The sequence below is a fragment of the Ictidomys tridecemlineatus genome, chromosome 10, assembly GCF_052094955.1.
Source record: "Ictidomys tridecemlineatus isolate mIctTri1 chromosome 10, mIctTri1.hap1, whole genome shotgun sequence".
Taxonomy (NCBI): Eukaryota; Metazoa; Chordata; class Mammalia; order Rodentia; family Sciuridae; genus Ictidomys; species Ictidomys tridecemlineatus.
This window is the reverse complement of record NC_135486.1, coordinates 59428609-59446743: the sequence shown is the minus strand read 5'-3', so window position 1 is coordinate 59446743 and position 18135 is coordinate 59428609. Positions and strand designations below refer to the sequence as shown.

Sequence of the window (18135 nt, the reverse complement as noted above, 5' to 3'; positions counted from 1 at the left end):
AACTTTTGATCTTCCTGCCTCAGTCTCCCCAGTCAATGAGATTACAAAGTATGCCATTGTGTGCCTAGCACTACGCGGCTTTTAATCAATTAATGAATACTGGTGTGTTAAAGATAAGAAGAGGCTTGTATTGAAAGAAAGGTTGAAAGTCAGAGCAACAGATACTGTGAACCAGGAGGAAGCAAGGTGACAGGCATGTAAATGGGCCGTTGAGCGTGGCGGCGGTAGTTTGGCCCGGGCTGACCGCTCCCCTCGGCGGACTAACTCTGGGTCTGGGCCTCCGAGGCAGCGCTGGGACGCAGAGTGCGGGCAGGTGGGCCTGGGCTGGCGGGCGGCGCCCACGGCGCTGGCGGGGGCCGGGTAGGAGCGCGGGGAGGCGTCTGCTCTAGGCTGGGGCGGCGCCTTGGCGTAGCAGCCGCGGGGCCGCCGATTGCCCGCCGTCGGCGACATCTTGTCAGGAAGCGAGGGACTACAGCCGCGCTTTAGCTGCTGCGCCACGCGCGCCACGGCAGCAAGAGGTAAGGCCGCTGGCCGCCCACACCTGCGCCTGGAGGGTGCTCGGCCCGCTCTCGCTCCGGCTCAACCCCGGCCTCCGCTTTCCGCCTGCGGAGCCGCCCCCGGTGACGGGCCGCTGGGTCCCCTCTTGGAAGCCCGAGTGGCCCCGCCCCCGCTCCTGGACCAGTAGGGCCACCCCCACCCCGCCCCGACTCCGCCCATCCCCCCGCGACCCGGAGGGCGGTGACGCCTCCCGGAGCCCCCGTCCCGACTCCGCCCAGCCCCCGCGACCCCGAGGGCGGCAACACCGCCCCCGCCCCGCCCCCGCCCCGTCCGGGCGGGGCTCCGGATTTGAAACGCGCGGCGGGCCGGCCCGGCCGGGGCGGCTTCTGTTGTGTGGGCCCCTTAAGCAGCGGCGCGGAGCGGGCCGGCGGCGGATCCCAGCACCATGTCACCGGGCAGCGGGTTGAAGAGCGAGTACATGAAGCGCTACCGGGAGCCGCGCTGGGACGAGTACGCGCCGTGCTACCGGGAGCTGCTGCGCTACCGCCTGGGCCGCCGGCTGCTGGAGCAGGCGCACGCGCCCTGGCTCTGGGACGCCTGGGGCCCGGACTGCGCCTCGGACGACTCGGCCTCGTCGGCAGCGTCGGGCCCCGCGCCCCGGTGCGCGCTTGCGGACCCCGAGGAGGCCTCGGAGGTCTCGGAGCCCGCGGAGGCCTCGGCGCGTGAGGAGCCCGAGCGGCCTGCTGGGGAGCGGGGCGCGGAGGCCGGGGACGAGCAGGACGCGGCGCAGCCAGGTACCGGGCCGAGGGGCGCGCGAGGGGCCGCGCCGGGGTGGGACGCTCGGCGTCGAGCTGCCTAGTATGTTTTTTGCAGCGTTTGGGGCGAAAGCTTCCTGTTTTGTTTTGTTTTCGGTGACGTGCGGTGAACCTGCCAACCTCCACGGAGTTTGGAGGGCGTTGGCTCCGCCTCCGCCCTTCCGCCCTGCATTTCCTTAATTAGATGGCTCTGGGTCAACCCAGCCTTGTGGCCTCTAAGCACAGGGGGACGAGGTCTCCTCGTCGGCGGCAGCTCCCTCGGCGAGCCCCTGACTCCGTCTGTTTCTTGCTGTCTCTCGCGACGGGAGGCGCTTTCATCACGCTCCCAAAGGTGCCCCGAGAGGTTAGGAGACCCGGACTATGCCTGGTCATAATGAGGCCCGTGCTTTCCAAACAAATTCTCCGACCTCTCCGCCAGGTCTCTAAGGAATGCGGTGCGCTTGGGTGCTCTCTGGTACTGCCCACGCGTGACAGTGCTGCCCCGTGCCTGCCGCCGTGCGCAGGCGGCGGCTCGCTTTGGCCACCGCATAGGCCCTGGCCCTGCCGCTGCCGGGTGCAGAGCCTTCGGTGTGCGCTGGAGTCCTGGGGGGTGCTGGTACCCAGCGCAGAGGTAAAGCCTTCGCACAGCTGGGTGACTCGAGCTCCTGCAGCACTGACCAGGCGCCACCCCGAGGTCTCCAGGTTTTAAGGAGGATCTAGTGAGAAAAATAAACACTGAGAAATTTAGTCACTGTTCTAGGAATATGTACTTTCAAAACAACTGTAAGACGTCTGAGAAATTCCACTCAGTCCCATTACTTTGCTCAGCTCCTCTCAGTTCATCCAAGCAGAGCTACCTTCCTGGTATCATGTCACGTGAATCCCAGCCATTCCTGGTGCTCAGGGCTCATTACTGGAATTTAGAGTAACAGAAGATGTGTGTAGGGGGGAATGGATGTCCCAGTGATGCCTTCTAAGGTGAGGTACATGCAGTATCAGTGCTGTCCAGTGGACTTATGGTGTGGTTGTGTGCCTGTGTTTGCCTGCCCAGGAGTGCCCTGTCTTCAGGATCACTGTGGTTGCCTTGGGAGATCCTGACTCCTGGAGGTTCTGAAATTCTTGGTTAAAACGTGTGGTTTTGCATCTGGGAGGAGGGGGATGCCTTCTACATTCAGGATGGGCTGTTGCCGGCTCTTTGGCTTCGCAATTCCTTGCCAGAGTTGTTCTCCATTCCTGCGTTGGGAAGATTAGAAATGTCTTCAGTGAGTACTTTTACGCGCTAGAGTGATGGCCAGACTACGCTTGGAGTGCTGCAAAGCACAAACATCTCCCTGAAGCCATTCAGGTACACAGGATCTGCAGCTCTGCATGGCTATTACAGAAATACAGCCATCCCCAGCCTCACACACCCCAGCTTCCTGGTGGCTGACTGCTTACCACTCTGGCTTTCCTTTGGTCTTGTCTCTTTTCCAGACAGGGTCTCCTTATGCTGTCTAGGCTGTTTTTAAACTCTTGGGTCCCAGGCGTTGTGCCTCAGCCTCCTGAGTAGCTGGAGCTACAGGCATGTACCACTGTACCCAGCTGTGTATTCTCTCTCTCTCTCTCTCTCTCTCTCTCTCTCTCTCTCTCAGGGCCTTGTGCATGCGAGGCAAGCACTCTGCTAACTGAGTTGTGTGCCTAGCCACCTAGCTGTGTGTTTATGGACAGATCTTTTTTTTTTTTTTTTTTCAAGGTTTAATGTGGCCTCTTGACTTTCACTCTTCTCAGTGCTGCTTTCAGCTGTACACATAGAGAGTAGCCTCCTCCTTCCCAACAGCCATGGGCTTCTGCTGGTCTCACTGGTGGTGACCGTGATGTTGGGCCTGTGGAAATGGTTGCCCAGGCTGCTTCTTGGGCTCCTTTTTCTTTCTTTCAAGTGGAGCTTCATCTGAGCCACTGTCCTGCTCTTCCTTCTTCCCTTGGGGCCTCTGACCGCCTTCTGTCTGGCCTGCCTGGCTGCCTCTGGGTCCTCTGGCCGGTGGCCGTCACCTCAGGCTCTTCCTGGCCTTCCTTGCTCCGGCTCTTCCTGGCCTTCCTTGAGAGGCAGCCACTGCAGTTTGGCTGTCATGCTTTTTTCTTGGTTTACCCCTCACTGTCTGGGGAAGGGTAAGGGAGGTGAGTGTTGGGGTCTGTGTCCGAGATGGCTTTATCCCACCCTCACTGGTGAGACTTGGCTTGTCTGGCATTCTAGGTGAGTCAGGGTCTCCAGGAAGTCAGAAGGTGTTTCTCCATTGCCCTGTGATTGCTGACTCCCCGGCCTCCTGGCTGAGGTCCTTGGCCTCTGAAAGGGACCCCGTCTATTCTTGTCCATTGAGCTGGGCACCTGAAGGGCTGTTACAGTGACATGCATGTTTTTCCATTCCTGGAAGTTTTCTTGAAGTATTTTGTCGTTTCTGTACATATTTGTTTTTCCCTGTCTTTCTTGTTGCTTCATCTTGCAGTGCTGGGGATGCAGTTCTGGGCCTTGCATGTTAGGCAAGTGCTCTACCACTAAGCGGCACATACAGCTCATTCTTTCCTTTCTAGTTTTTTAAAACTGATACATATAACAAAAATTGTACAGCTATATATAGTGTTCCATGTGACATTTCCATTCACATATACACATGTAAGGTTTAAATCAGGTTAAGCATATCTAGCTTATCAAACATTGATCATTTCTTTATGATGAAAACACTCAGAATCCTTCCCTCTGTTTTTTTAAATACACAGTACTTGTTGTCCCCTGGAGTCACCTGACCATGCAGTAGGCTCCAGAACTCCTTGTTCCCATGCAATGTAACTTAGTGCCTATTGTTCAGCTTCTCTGTCCTCCCTGCAGCTGCTCTCCCAGCCCCTGGTCTACTCAGCTCCTCTGAAATCAGCTTTTTAGATTTCACCTATGAGAGGGCTCAGGCAGCCTTTATCTTTCTGTACCACCTCCAGTTCCACCCATGCTGTTGCACGTGACAGGAGTCGTCCCTTGCCTTGACTGAGCAACGCTGCTTCATGAGTGTGCATCATATTCTCTTCAGCTGTTCCTCTGTCGGGACACAGGTTGTTCCTGTTTCTTGGCATCCCAGATGCAGACGTCTCTTGGATATGCTGGCTTCTCTTCCCTTGGATGTGCATCCATGAGTGACATTGCTGGATCGTATGGTAGTTCTATTTCTAATTTTTGGAGGCACTTCCACACTGTCTTCCAGAATGGCTGCGCTAATGTACATCCCTACTGGCAGCAGGCAGGGATTCCCTTCTCTGCATCCTTGCTGACTCTAGTTCCCTCTTGTCTTTTTATATTAGCATTCTTACTGGAGTGAGGAGGCATTGTGGTTTTGGTTTGCATTTTCTGATGGCTAGTGACGTTGAGCTCTTTTTTTTTTTAATGTCTTCTTTTGAGAAATGTTTGTTTAGGTCTGTTGCCCATTTTTAAATTGGATTATATGTGGGTTTTTGCTATTCAGTTTTGGAGTTCTTATATATTCTGGATATGAATCTCAGATATAGTTTGTGTTTTCCTTTCTGTATTCCTTGACTAGATGTTAGTCTTTGTGAATTTATCCTCCACTTGTAAAATTTTACTTTCCTACTTTTCATCTTTCTTTCTGTTCTGTTTTCTGGGTAACATTCAGCTGTATCTTCCAACTCTTACTGCATTTTTCATTTGTGGGTCCTATTTTTTTTTAACTTAAGATTCAGTGAATCATTTTCTGGGCCTGCCTGCCTCCCAGCCTGTCTCTCTCTTACCCCCACCCCTTCCCCGCCTCCCTCCCTTTCTTTTTTTCTCCCTCCCTGCCTCCCTTCCTGCCCTCCCTCCCAGCCTCCCTGCCTCCTTCCCTCCCTGCCTGCCTCCCAGCCTGCCTCCCTCCCTTTCTCCCAGCCTCCCTCCCTCCCTCTCTATCTCCCTTTCTGCCTCCCAGCCTCCTAGCCTCTCTCCCTTCCTGCCCTGCCTCCCAGCCTCTCTCTCTCCCTCCCAGCCTCCTTCCCTCCCTCTGCCCTTCCCACTCTTTTTATTCCTTTCTGAAAATAAAGTCTCTGGTTTTTATTGGGGCACATATTGTCTTATCTTGCTGAAGACATTACTAGATTCTGTGTGCTTTCTTCTCTGTGCTGCATTAGCATAGTCCATTTCCCCATCCTCTGTTTTTGTTTTGGCTTGTAATACTGAATTGCATGGTTAGAAGCTTTTTTTCAAGTGTGTGGTGATTCTCAGGTCCTTATTTTGCTTAAGAGATGGGTCAGGAAGGCTCTTTGGAAGTTCCCTGCATGTATATGGGAGGTGGGAGTGCTGAGTGTGGGACCCCTAGAGCAACTAGACTGTCTCCAGTTTCTTATTTATTGAACCCAGAAGTTACCACTGAGCCACATCCCTGGTCCTGTTTTTATCTTATTTTGAGACAGGGCCCAACATGCCTGCCTCTGCCTCCTGAGTGGCTGGGATGACAGGCGTGTGCCACCTTGACTGGCTTACACTGAATCGATTTTTTAGCAAGAGGGTAGGTGATGTGATTTTAAAGTGTGTTTGAAATAAGAAAAGCCGTCCTGCCCGCCTCCTGCCCTGCTCACCCAGCTCTTCCTGGCTCCCTTGCAGCTTCATCCCCTCCCCGTTTAGACTTCCTTGGTGGCTTTGGTTTTAGACTTTGTAAACATTCAAATTTCATAGGGTGAAGTCTGGCTCCTGGTTGGACTCTGCCTCCCTCACTCCTTTTGGAGGAGGATGTTCTAGGATCCCATGGGGAGCTTGTGCCTGCCTCTTATCTGGTTGGGGCCTTTCAGCGGGGGAGTTCAGTTCAGTGATGTTTCTGACTGGTTTTGTGTGTGTGGTACTGAGTATTGAACCCAGGGGTGCTCTCCCACTGAGCTATAGCCCAGCCTCCCCACCCTGTTGTGTTTTTAGATAGGGTCTCCCTAAGTTGCCCAGGCTGGCCTCAAACTTGCAATCCTCCTGCCGCAGCCTCTCAGTCATTGGGATCACAGGCACGTGCCATCATTTCTGGTCCTAGTACTGGTCCTGCTCTATTTGTTTTTGGTTGTTGTTTGTTTGTTAGTTTTTCTATAATTCTTGGCTGAATGGCATATTTCCTGGATCAAACCTATAACATTTTTCTTTTAAAATTGGAATTTTTGGTTTGTTTTCTGGGAGAACTCCTAAATTTTATCTTCCAAGCTCTGTATTAAAATTTTCCATTGTACCATTCCAATTTTAAAATCTAAGAGATAAGAGATCACTGTTTAGGTCCTAAGTGTTTTAATGTTTTTCTTCCACTTTTTGAATCTTGTCTCCCCCTTGTCTTGGGGGCAGCTCAAGTGCTTGCTCTGCCCCTCTGCTCATATGAGGTATGCCCAGAACCTGTTTCCCAAGAGATGGATCCTGTAGTCAGATGAGGACCCAGGTGTTCCTTCCTCCAGGGCACTGGGAACACTGTCATTATTCCCCTGGGATCTCTTAAATGACCTTCCCCAGATGGCGAGTGCCCCTTGCCTCAGGGGAATAAGCCTGGAGGAGGGTTCCCGGTCTCTGCCCTCCTCACTGAGAGGCTTTCTTCTAACTCTGTTTTCTGGAAGGTGTCACCCATGACTTTCCCTGTATGTGGGTGGACCTGGGAGTCGGAGCCTGAGCCCAGATCTCAGGCCTCTGTGCTTCCTGCCATCCAGCAACCCACATGTCTCCCTGGTAGAAGGGAAACAACCAGTTCTGTAGCTGGATTGCTCTGAGCCAGAGTGGCTTAGACTAGGCTCCTTATAGTGCTGAGGTTTCTGTGGCCTCAGTCCCTCACCGCCCCCATCTTGGGATGCCTTCTTTGACTTCAGCCTCTGCCTAGCTGGAGCCGCTGGTTCCACCCAGTGCGGGACCTCTCCCTGAGCTGGCCCTCCTGGCCACCTGTGCTGGCCTCCCAGGGCAGTGCCGAGACGAGCTGGCAGAGGCTCTGCTGCCCTTTGTGATCCACCAGACAGCACCTCTCTGACCTTTTCAGGCCCCAGGAGTTACACAAGTCTGCTTAGGCCCAATGGGAAGGTGCAGGCATAGCCCTTGCATTCTCAGAGCTGCTTGTGGGGCTGGGTGCTGACTGGTCGGTGCTGGACCTTTGGCGGGACAGCCTTCTCAGGACCTGCTGTCTCCTGGCTCTTGTCCTGGGTGTCTGTTCCTCAGGCAGTTGGGATGGCTCAGCCAGGTTGTGTCCTCGGCCCCTTTCCCACTGGTTCTGCTGGCAGCTTGTGCTGAGGTCCTCACTTCCCTTATCCTTTGCCTTTTTGCTTTTGACTTGTCCTCGACCTCCCTCCCCCATTGGGCTGGTCAGGGAGAGGCTACTTGCACATGTTTTCAGTGCTCATTTGACTTGGACCCCCCCCTTGATTTATTTGCATTTTTTCTTTCTTTCTCTCCGTTGGGCTACCATGGTTTGTGAATTCTTTTAGTTTTTCCCCAAACTAGTCCATGGCTCTGTGGGTTCTCTTCTTGCGGCTCCTATTACTTGGCAGTCTCTGCTCCTTGCTGCCATTTCCTTCCGGCTTGTTCTGCTCATTCTTATTTGTGAGGTGGGTGCTCGGATGCTTTCCCTGCCTTTCTTTCTTGATGTGATCGTTTTAAAGTTGTACATTTCCTGATTATGGCTTCAGCTACATCCTGCATTTTTGTCATGCTGTATTTTGACTCAGTTAAACACATTTTCTAATTTAGATATGATTCTTAAAAATAGTCACAAAAATTGATGAAGTTTTACACGTATGTATAGAACACAGGCAAGGAAATATATTTATCTTAAAAAAACTTATATTACAGAAACCTACTACAGACATGCTAAGTGAGGGCACTATTTTTTATTTTGAGACAGGATCTAGCCAAGTTGAACTGATGTCCCTCCCGCCTCAGCCTCCTGAGTAGCTGGGATTATAGGTGTGACCATCACACCTGGCTAATGAGGACACTTGGGGAAAATTCCCAATAAGATCAGAAAAAGAAAAGGGTGTCTTTTGTCCCTGTTGCTTTAGAACTTTTATTTCTGTGTGTGGTAGGACAGGCAGAACATGCAATTCCCCATCCTTCAGGGTGCCCGGCTCCTGACTGAACACCTTCTGGGTTTCTGTGGCCACAGTGTGCCATGGTTACTTAGGAGTGTTCTTATGTATAAAAATGGGAGAGATTTTTTTTTAAAGTTTTTTAAAGTCAAGCTTAATTACCTTGTGGTTTAATAATACATTGTATATAATTTCAGTTTTGTAGATGTATGAAGATTTGACTTATGTCTCTGGATGGCTAAAGTCCTGCACGTGTCCACATTGTCCTGATGAGAACACATGTGCTGCCACTGTTGGGCCTGCACACTGCACCTAGTGGGTCGGATTCATTAATTTCGGTCAAATGGTTTTAAACAGACTGTTCAGTAAGACTTCTGTGATGAGGGAGCATGTCCCTTGCTGACTAATACGTTACTGACACTTAAACTGTTACCAGTGTAACTGAGGAATGGAATCTCATTTTATTTACTTTAAACAGGTGCTGAGTAGCCCTCTGTGGTTAGCAACTAAGCACTGCACAGCACTGTTATAAATCGAGGCAGAATTTGTTTGAACGTCCATCAGTTGCCTGTATAGAGGTGTAGCTGGTGGGGAATGTTGTTTTTGTTTGTCTGAAATGTCTTTATTTTAAACTTTTTTCTTTAAAATAGGATTTTATTTTATTTCACACATGTGAGGCAAGCACTCTACCACTGAGTCACAACCCCAGCCCTTCAAATAGGATTTAAAAAACACATATGTAATTATCCTGTACCAGGCACTATTTTAAGAGTTTTTAACTATTAAAATTACAGTGATAAGTTCTTATTTTTCCATCTTTGCCTTCTGCTACAGATGATCCCCTGCTGTGTCTTCCTGTCTAGGTGCAGAGGGCAAAGACGTAGTTATTTCGTGGTCGGTAGATGGTGGTTCCAGAATCTCAGGCTCTTCCAGCTGGCCAGCCTTCTCTGCCTTCTGTGTGTGCCTGTTGTCCTTGATGCACTGGGAGTTGAGTTGAAGGCATTTGTAGGGCTTCTTCGGGGCTGAGGTCTGCAGAGCACGATTGGTCTTGTGCTGGGTATCTGTGGACAGGGTTCTCCTGGGATCATATATTTTGGCCATTTTATGTCCTTGGGGTGGGGGGTGTTGGCCAGGGCCACCCTGGCTGCTCACCAGGATGGTGGCACCTGCCTTGCTGGATCCTGGGCCTGCCCTGCTCTGCCACCCCTCATCCTTCACATGGGGACAGCCAGACCGCCTAGCATGGCCCCTGCTCTTCCCTTCACACCATCTCCCTGTGACATGTGGCACCCTTTATGGCTCTTTCCTTTCTGAAACTCCTTCTTTAGCTTCCCTTCTGGTGGTCTTTTTCAACTTTTCAGCTGTCCTTCCTTTGTCCTGCTCTTGAACTCCCTTTCTCTGCCTGCTCATTAGATAGCTGCACCCCAAGGCCTGGATCTGCCCTTCTCCTCACTTCTTGGTGACCCAGGCCACGCCAGAGCTCCCACTCACCACACTCATATCCATCGCCATTGTCTCTCCTGCGCTCAGGCTGGGGTCCAGCAGGCTGTTTCTGCTGCTAGGCACCCCTTCTCATCCTTGGGTGGTCCTCGCAGGGTGGCGTGACCACCTGCCCAGAACACCTGGCTTGGTGTACCCCACTGAGCTGGGTCACAGGGCCCAGGTGAGTCAGCATCTGTCAGCTTGGGGGCCTGCTCTGATCCCTGCTGGCTGACCACCCTGGGGCCACCCTGGGTTGCTTGCCACTTTTCCTGGCTCGCCCTCTGCTCTTAGCTGACCTAACGTGTTTGTGCTACATGCCTCATTCCTAAAGTGTAGGTAAGACCACACTATTCCTCAGCTTGAAATTCCTCAGTGATTCTCCATTTGCAGGATAAAATTAAAACTCCTGAGTTTTGCATGGAGAGTCTGTATTCCTCCGCTGCCTGCGGCCTCCTCCCTAGGTTCTCTGTGGACTTAGCATGTTGAAGTGCCTGTCATCCCTCTTCCCAGTTCCCTGGTGCCCTTTCCTGTGCTGTGTCTCCTGGCACTCCGCTCCTGTTCTCTGCCTGGCTAGCTCTAGCTTGTCTTCTATTCCAGGTCACTCTTGCTTCTGGGGGCAGGCTTCTGGGGTGAGCTGGGTCCCATGAGGAAGAAGGGGTACTCATTAGCATGTCAGGTCCCACCCACCCCGCGCCCTCCTAGATCCTGAGGTGCCCCTTCCCAGTGAGCGCATTTGGGCTGCTATCAGGTGGAGCCTGGTGTCCCACCTCCTCCCTGCACTCCACTGCGGGGCTTGAAGAGACAGGCACACCCTGGGCCCCAGGATGGGACATGCGTCACCTGCCCCTCAGGGTTTGTAAGGAGTAGGGCCAGTGGTGGCGCCAGTCAGCACATGCCGGAGTGGCAGGTGGCCCGCAGATGTTTTCATTGGACTGCTGTGCCTGGACTGCCCACACAGGGTCCACTCTGCCCCAAGAGAATAAAGAAGGAGGTCACAGTGCAGTCTGGACTGTGAGGGGATCAGGCCCCCATGGCAGGCTTACGGCTGGCACTGAGAGGCAAGTTCTGTGGCTTGCCTGGAGGGAGGAGACCACTAATGCCTGGACCCAGGATTACCTTGAGGCAGGAGGCAAACAGGCAGAGCCTTTTATTATGAAGGAGGGATTTACAAAAAATAATGGTAAAATCCTAAAAGGTAACTAGGAGAAATCAGAGCTGTTTTGAAGGTGTCTGCACTTTTTTGGGGGGGGGTGGGTACCAGGGATTGAACTTAGAGACACTCAACCACTGAGCCACATACCCAGTCCTATTTTGTATTTTATTTAGAGACAGGGTCTCACTGAGTTACTTAACGCCTTTCTTTTGTTGAGGCTGGCTTTGTATTCGAGATCCTCCAGCCTCAGCCTCCCGAGCAGCTTAGTCTGGGCAGCCACATCCACCATTTCCTAGTTCTGCTGCAGAATTTAGGGCTGTGTAGACCTCAGAGCTGACCCCAGCTGTTGGGGAGCCCCTCAGAGCAGTTTACATGGTTTGCTGTTCATACTGGGAATACAGAGCTGTCACCCAGGTGAGGAGCCATGAAGACTGCTTCCTATTGGGACAGGGGCCTTCATGTTGGGGTGGCCAGCCAGTTCCTAAGAGCAGGTGAGCAGCATTTCCATGACCATGAATATTAAAAAGAAATAGCCAGTAATCCCAGCTTCTTAGGAGACAAGGCAGAGAATTTCAATTGAAGGCCAGCCTGAGCAATTTAGGACCCTGTCTCAAAATAAAACAAAGGTGGGGTGCATCTCAGTGGTAGAGTGCTAGCCTAGCATATGCAAGGTCCTGGTTCAGACCCCAGTACTACAAAAGAGATGCAATCCTGCAGCTCTAGTAATTAAAAACCAACATTCTGTGGCTGTCCAAGTTGACTGTCAGCCTCCCTGAGGCAGTGCCTTCGGGGCCTGGAGTGGGTGGAAGAGGCCCATGCCCCGGCACTCCACCTGTCAGGGCCAGGGGATGCCACACCACAGAAGGCAGGGCCCGCTTGCTCTGGAATAGGACGGTTCAGTGTGGGACATTTGTTGTTTTAAAATGGGATAAAGGTCCTATGTAGATGTCTCTGCTTTTGTGCTAGTGAAACTTGGGAGTTGAGCCCTTGGTTAAAGTGTCGCTGGCTTGAAGAAATATGATGCTGCAACCCAAACAGTAACTGCACCAGTAAGCATGGTTCAAGGTATTTTTCTCTTGTTTTGTCCCTTTTCTCAAAGCACTGCCAGTGAAAGATGTAGAAGAAAAATCCGAACAACAAACCAGAGTGAAGGAGACGGACAGGTTACCTGCTGGTGTCAAACCCCGACAGCAACCAAGTGCCTTATTTGCTAGAGGAAGTAGGAAAGCGGTCAGAAGCCCCCAAAGATCGTCCAGTAAAATAAAAGAAAACAAGCACCCATTTGCTCTTTACGGCTGGGGAGAGAGACAGACAGACACCGGAAGCCAGAAGACCCACAACGTCTGTGCCTCTGCCTCGGTGCATGAGGTGCGGGCCTGCCTTTCTGTTCTCCCCTGGAAACCACTGGGATGCACTGGGCCTGCAAGGTCCTGGGGTGGGGTGGAGGTCAGGGAAGCCCAGAATCAGGGATGGTTACCAGCAGGAGGCTCTGGATGTCGCTACTCGGGCAGTAAGGGTTTGTGCTGGGTGTTGGCTGGCACCTGAGGGGTTTACTGACACACACCAGGGGAGAGTGGGACTGGCTGTGTGGCTATAGAGCAGAGAGGAGTGCAGCAGGACTGGTCTTGCTGCTACCCTTGTGAAGGCTGTTCTCTTTGGCTTCAACAAGCTGGTGTCCAGGGCTGCTTGGTGGCCTGCTTCCCAGATGTCTTCCAGGCCCCTCTCCTTCTTGTCCAGGAGGGATGCATTTTCTCCCAGGGGCTCTGGTCCTCCAGTGAGGCCCTGTCTGAGCTCTGTCAGGACCTGAAGCATCTCATGGTGAGTCCCTTGGCAGCACTGATGCTGTGACAGCTGGAGCAGGGTGGCTCAGGAGAGGGACAGGAGCTGCCTGCTGGTGGCCATTCCACATGGCTTCCCTGAACTCTGAGCCCAGCAGATGCTGGCATTGGGAATGAAATTTGAGGCCACTGGGCTGTTTTTCCAAGGACCTCAGTCCCTGGGGCTGATTTTAACAGGCTTTGCCGTTGAAGGGTGACGCCTGGTGAAAGCCCTGGGCGTTTCCAGGTGCTGGTTTAGAAGGTGGGCCCCTCCCAGCAGGTGCAGAGCTGACCCTGCTGCTCCCCAGATCTACTCAGGGTTTAGTCTTCTGTTGCCCAGCATCGTGTCACAGGCGTCTGGTGTTCGTGTTCCTGGGGGAACTCAGGTGTGCAGAAGGCCCGTTGGCAGGCGTTCTTGACGATGAGCGCAGAGCGAACTCACTTCTGTGTTTCTCCTCCCTAGATTCACGAGTCGGCGCTACGTGCCAGGAGCAGAAGGCAGGAGGAGAAGAGGAAGCTGGCTGCTCAGCGGCAGCGTGCGCACTCGGTGGAGGTGCAGAGAGGCAGGACAGCGAGGGCCCCCTCTGCAGAGAGCCCCTGGGTGACGGAGTACATGCGCTGCTTCTCAGCAAGGGCCTAGAGCTCCCCAGGGGCCAGTCTGTCTGTGATCTGGACCTGGCCGAGACCTGGACCACGCAGGGCCTCTCGGAGAACAGCCAAAGGCTGTCCTGTTGTGAATCTCATCACCTACGTCAGCAGTAGGGCAGAAAGCTGAAGCCATAGACACTTGGTTACCTGTGAAGATGAGCCCCAGGCCCCTGGTATTCTTGTTAGAGTTGTGTCTGAGCATCTTACCTTTGAGGTACTGACACCAGATGCCTTTAAACAACTATGGGGCTTCCATCCCCCTCTGGGTGGCACAGGTGGGATGTGTCACTCACCCTAGGGGCCTCCAACTCACACTTATGAGTCCCCTGTCCTGCACGAGATTTGTGTTTACTGACACATGTGGTTTCCTTTGTGAGAGAATACCCAGCAAGTATCACTCCCTGTGACCTCAGGCCCAGTTCTCCCCAGGATCTAACGTCCATCTCTGGTGAAGCAGGGTGCTCGTGTTTGAGCTCACACCAACCTTCACATGGGTTGTGTGTTCAAGGATTGGGCTGGCGAGGCCTGGCTTCTCTGGATGGTCTCCTGGGCGCTCCCTCAGCAGTTTAATAGCCACACACATTCCAGGAGAGACAGCGCGGTCACTGTGTCTAGGTGTGATGCAGTTGTTGTGAGCCAGTTCACCTGTCTTTAACTATAGCATTTCTCTTCAGAACACATAAGGTACAGCCAGCCACAGTTACAGGCTGTGGACTCTAGCCTCTTCTGCAGCAGCTGGCAGGACATGTAGAACGTATGCCCTGGAATCACATGGAATGAACTGAGACACTCTCAGAGACACTGCCCTCCTGCCTTCTCCACTCTTCCTTCTACAGAACTTGGTCTTGGCGGTGTGTGGTGTTCCTGCTTCAGGTTGAACCGACCCTGTTTGGTTCCTGGCCAACAGATCTTACCTGTACCTTACAGGAGCTTGGGGGCCTGAGCGCATGCAGCTGTGTCTCAGCAGGGCTGGTCCTTTTGTGCATTTGCCTCTAGGGTGGAAAACGGTCTTCACACTCATTTCTCAGGTGCTGGTGGGTCTCCCTGCTGACGAGGCGTGTCCAGGAAGGATGAGGGCAGGTACTCTAGGAGAACGAGCAGGTCCTGCAGCTTAGCCCCTGCGGGTCGGGTGTGAGTGGAAAGTTGGTGTTGGTCTTGAGGCTTGGTATGCCTGGGTTTTCACTCAGGATCTCTCAAGTCTGCTGGCTCTTAGCACACAGACTGGTCTCACTTCACATAAATTCACCATCTTGTCACTGTGTTGAGCCGTGAAAGTGCCTCTTAGAGCCTCCTGAGTGCTGTGGTCCTGAGGTGAGTCCTATATGGAGAGTGTGCCTTGTCGTGGAGGAGTGTGCTTACCAAGAAGAAGTTCTACATGGTGTCTGACATCCTGGCTATGAGTTCCAGTGAACTTTGGATTAACCAGCCACACATCTTCAAACACTGTGGGAACCTGTGGGTCATAGGACCCTGGCATGTGACGGTGTGGCTCAGATGGTTTCACCCACTGGCTGAGCATCATGTTGCATCTGACTGTTGAAAAGTCAGCCGGGCATGGCACCTGGCACCTCACTCCTCCAGCCTGTGTCTCCCGGATATCTAGGAAACACTTGTCTGTGTGCTTTCTGTCTCCAGGCAGAAGGGAGCCTGGAAGGCAGATCAGCAAGTCCCCCTTCTTTATAAGTGAAGATGGATGGACAAGGTAGTTAAGGGACTTCTGATGAGCATGAACAACCAATGGCTGAGTGTAGTAGCTGTGGTCCCTCCTGTCTGAGCCCTCGATGGTCGAGATCCTCCTCTTCCCTTTTTTTTCCTCAAGGGCACAGTTACCTTTTGAGCCTATGAATTTGTAAAAGTTGTGACAATGTGACATTCCTACTTCTTTTACTGGGAACAGATGTGGTGCTGATCATGTTCCTAATTCTTAGGACATGTTGCAAGACAGGGAGATAATGTAAAGCTGCCTTCAGGTTGGAAAAGTAGAACTGGTTGAGAATCCAGTGTTATTTAAATGCTACATAAAGTCTTTTAAAATTTTGGCTTTAAGTTCGTATTAAAACAATTTGCCATAAACCAACTTGTTTTTTGTTTTTTTTTTTTTTTACTTTTATACTGAAGCTAGTCATTGAATATTGGAGCAATAACATCCAGCCCTCTGCTGGACCAACACATCCTTGGGCATCTGACTGCCCTGCCCTGATTGGAGCTGTCTGGCTCCTGGTGGTGCCCTGTTGGTGCACCTGACCCAGTTCCTGAGCATCTTTGTGTAGCTCCAGTGATGACTGGGTCATGCTCTGGGGGAGGTCAGCACATACCCACCCCAGAGACCAGTGGTCAGTACCTCCAGTGTCAAGCAAGTCCCAGGCCTGAGTTCATGGGATAGAGCTTGTGAGGCTGCAGGGAAGAATGCCAGCCTGGGCTGTCAGCTAGCGGAAGCTGTGACTGCTAAATCTGCAGTTAGGAACAGCCTTGGCAATGGTACCTTAGCTGTAACTGTGGAGTTGGAGATCGGGGCACTTAAGACACCTAAAAATGTCAGCAGTGAAGGGGAGGGTGGAGCACACTAGAGCGGTTTCCTGGTGGCTGACACTTCAGTGTGGAGTAGCAACACTGGACTGCTGCCGATGGCCTGACCACAGAGTAGTTTGGCTTTCAAAGGCTAATACCTGACCATAGAAAGTCCTCGCTCTGGAGTCTGGTCAGTGAGCATGAAAAATGGCCCTGAAAATATGACCTGGTCAAGCAGAAGTTTTGCACCGGGGGTGGGTTTTGTGTGCTAGAGTGACTAGTTACCAGGAGTGAGTATGCCCAACACCTGGCCTGCAACCAGGGTAGTGCTGGCCCAACCTTGCCCCTTCAAGAGCCTTCTCTTGGGATGCAGGTGCTGGGTGCTCTCCTCGCATCTTTCCCCTTAGCATGGCTGGTCTGAGAGCCCTTGTGTTGGCAAGCACTGGGTTCACTTCAGACTTCTGCAGATCACAGGCAGCCCTGGACTGCGGCCCGGGCAGCGAGGACTTGTCTTTCCTAAGAAATGTGGTTTCAGCTCACATTTCATATAGCATTTATCTGAGCCTTCTTGTTTCTGAGCAGTTTTGGTTGGTGCGCTTGTGGCTGGAAGAGCAAGCACTGTGCTGGTGCCTGCATCCTCCATGGATGTCCAGCAGATGCACTGGGGTCCAGGAGAGCTGTGTGCTGAACACAGGCTCGGTCGCCCTGGTGTCTGGAAGTCAAGAAAGTGTCAGTGCCGCAGAGTGCCCACGATGTGGGGTGGGAATGGGACTCCCTGCAGAGCTCTAGACACAGCTCCGTCTTGGGGGAGCCAGGTGGCCTGTGCGAGCTCGGCCTGGGAGCCCTCTGCAGGTGCATGCACATGCTGTGACTTTGCACTAATATGTGTTATTGCTATACACACCCTGCAGTGTTTTCCACTTTTGTCTTTTAGCAAAGTCTCTGGTTCCAGATGAGATGGGCAAGCACGTTTTGTGTCACTGCACATAGCTGTGGAACACTGACCAGGTACATCTCAAGTCAGGGAGGACAGCCTGAAGAGCCACCTTCCCCTGGTGTTCCACCCTGAGCTTACATAGCCTTATTCTCCTGTCCTCCTGACCTGAGCTCCTCATGGCCAAGCACAGAAGGAGCATGATGTGCAGACCCAACAGCTGCCACTCAGAGGCAGGAGATGGACATCTGCAGCTTATAGAGTGGGGACGGCCCCCTTTTTGTTTGGTTCTTCATTTTTCATGCTGAAGATCCTAGGAGACACTGTTTGGCAGCAGGAGCCTGAAGAAGTCATGGGGTTGGGGAGACCCAATATCTCTCCTCATTGGAGCTGAGGCACCACCAGCCTGAGGCTGGGTGGAATGGCTCTCTTCCCTATTGAGGGGCAACCCAGGTCCAGCAGTGGGCAGTTCTAGGCTGCAGGATCAGGAAAGGAACAAGCCAGTGCTGAGGAGAGAGGCAAGGAGAGCTGGGGAAGGACTCTGCTTTTTTTTTTTTTTTTTGTAGCACTAGGGAGGGTGGAGGTTCCAGGGTGCTCTACCAGAGCTACATCTCCAGCCCTTCAGTTTTAATTTCGATTCAGGGTCTCACTATGTCACCCAGGTTGGCCTTGAACTTGAGGTCCTGTTGCCTCAGCCTCCAGAGTCAGTGGGATTATAGGTGTGCAGCCCCTCACCCTGTTCTCAGAGTTACTTAGGAGCTCCTGGGCCGCTGGCCCACTCACCTTGTGCACAACACTCATCTGTGGAGCTGACCCTAAGCAGCAAGCCAAAGATGGCTAGGAACTGAGCCCATGGCAACCTCTTCCCAGGCCAGATCCGCCCAGGTGGGTCCACATCCTACTATCAGGCATGGGAATTGACAATAGGGAAGCAGATTGGAACTTGGGGTCTGAACTTCACCATATCAAAAACATCGAATTAAACAGGATACAAATCAGCCACCAAAGAGGGATTCTCACCACTACCACTCCCCTCCATGCCCACTGTGTGCTTCCACCAGCCTCTAGAAACCCTCTAGAGGAGCTCCTCTGTCCCTCCTTTGGCCCCCAGTGGGGGCCAGATGGCAGCTCTAAGCGCTTCTGTGGCATCCCTTGCCTGTGGCTTGGCAGCATGTCTATGTCTGCAGTCCCCCACCTTCCCATTTCCTGGGCCTTTCCTTTTTGTAGTGTGGGGACAACCCAGGGCACCTTGTCCCTGAGCGACAC

At 52.7% G+C, this 18135-nt stretch overlaps 1 protein-coding gene across 2 annotated transcripts; it reads left to right on the top strand.

The window, feature by feature from the left end:
* The first annotated feature begins 381 nt into the window (after window positions 1-381).
* Window positions 382-15500, top strand: Ccsap (centriole, cilia and spindle associated protein). Of its 2 annotated transcripts, XM_078023015.1 has the most exons (4): window positions 382-518; window positions 906-1292; window positions 12062-12330; window positions 13243-15500. In XM_078023015.1, the coding sequence occupies exons 2-4, from the start codon at window positions 944-946 to the stop codon at window positions 13417-13419; spliced, it is 795 nt and encodes a 264-aa protein (XP_077879141.1). In that variant the 5' UTR covers window positions 382-518; window positions 906-943; the 3' UTR covers window positions 13420-15500. The 2 variants fall into 2 exon arrangements, with proteins under 2 accessions (XP_077879141.1, XP_040134603.1); XM_040278669.2 differs by lacking the exons at window positions 382-518; window positions 906-1292 and adding an exon at window positions 3317-4469.
* The last annotated feature ends 2635 nt before the right edge of the window (window positions 15501-18135 follow it).

Excerpts from the sequence above, each read along its gene's own strand:
- Ccsap (XM_078023015.1), top strand. The coding sequence starts at position 944 with ATGTCACCGGGCAGCGGGTTGAAGAGCGAGTACATGAAGCGCTACCGG. Across the intron at positions 1,293-12,061 it reads GCAGGACGCGGCGCAGCCAG|CACTGCCAGTGAAAGATGTA; the intron begins GTACCGGGCCGA and ends CTTTTCTCAAAG. Across the intron at positions 12,331-13,242 it reads CCTCTGCCTCGGTGCATGAG|ATTCACGAGTCGGCGCTACG; the intron begins GTGCGGGCCTGC and ends TCTCCTCCCTAG.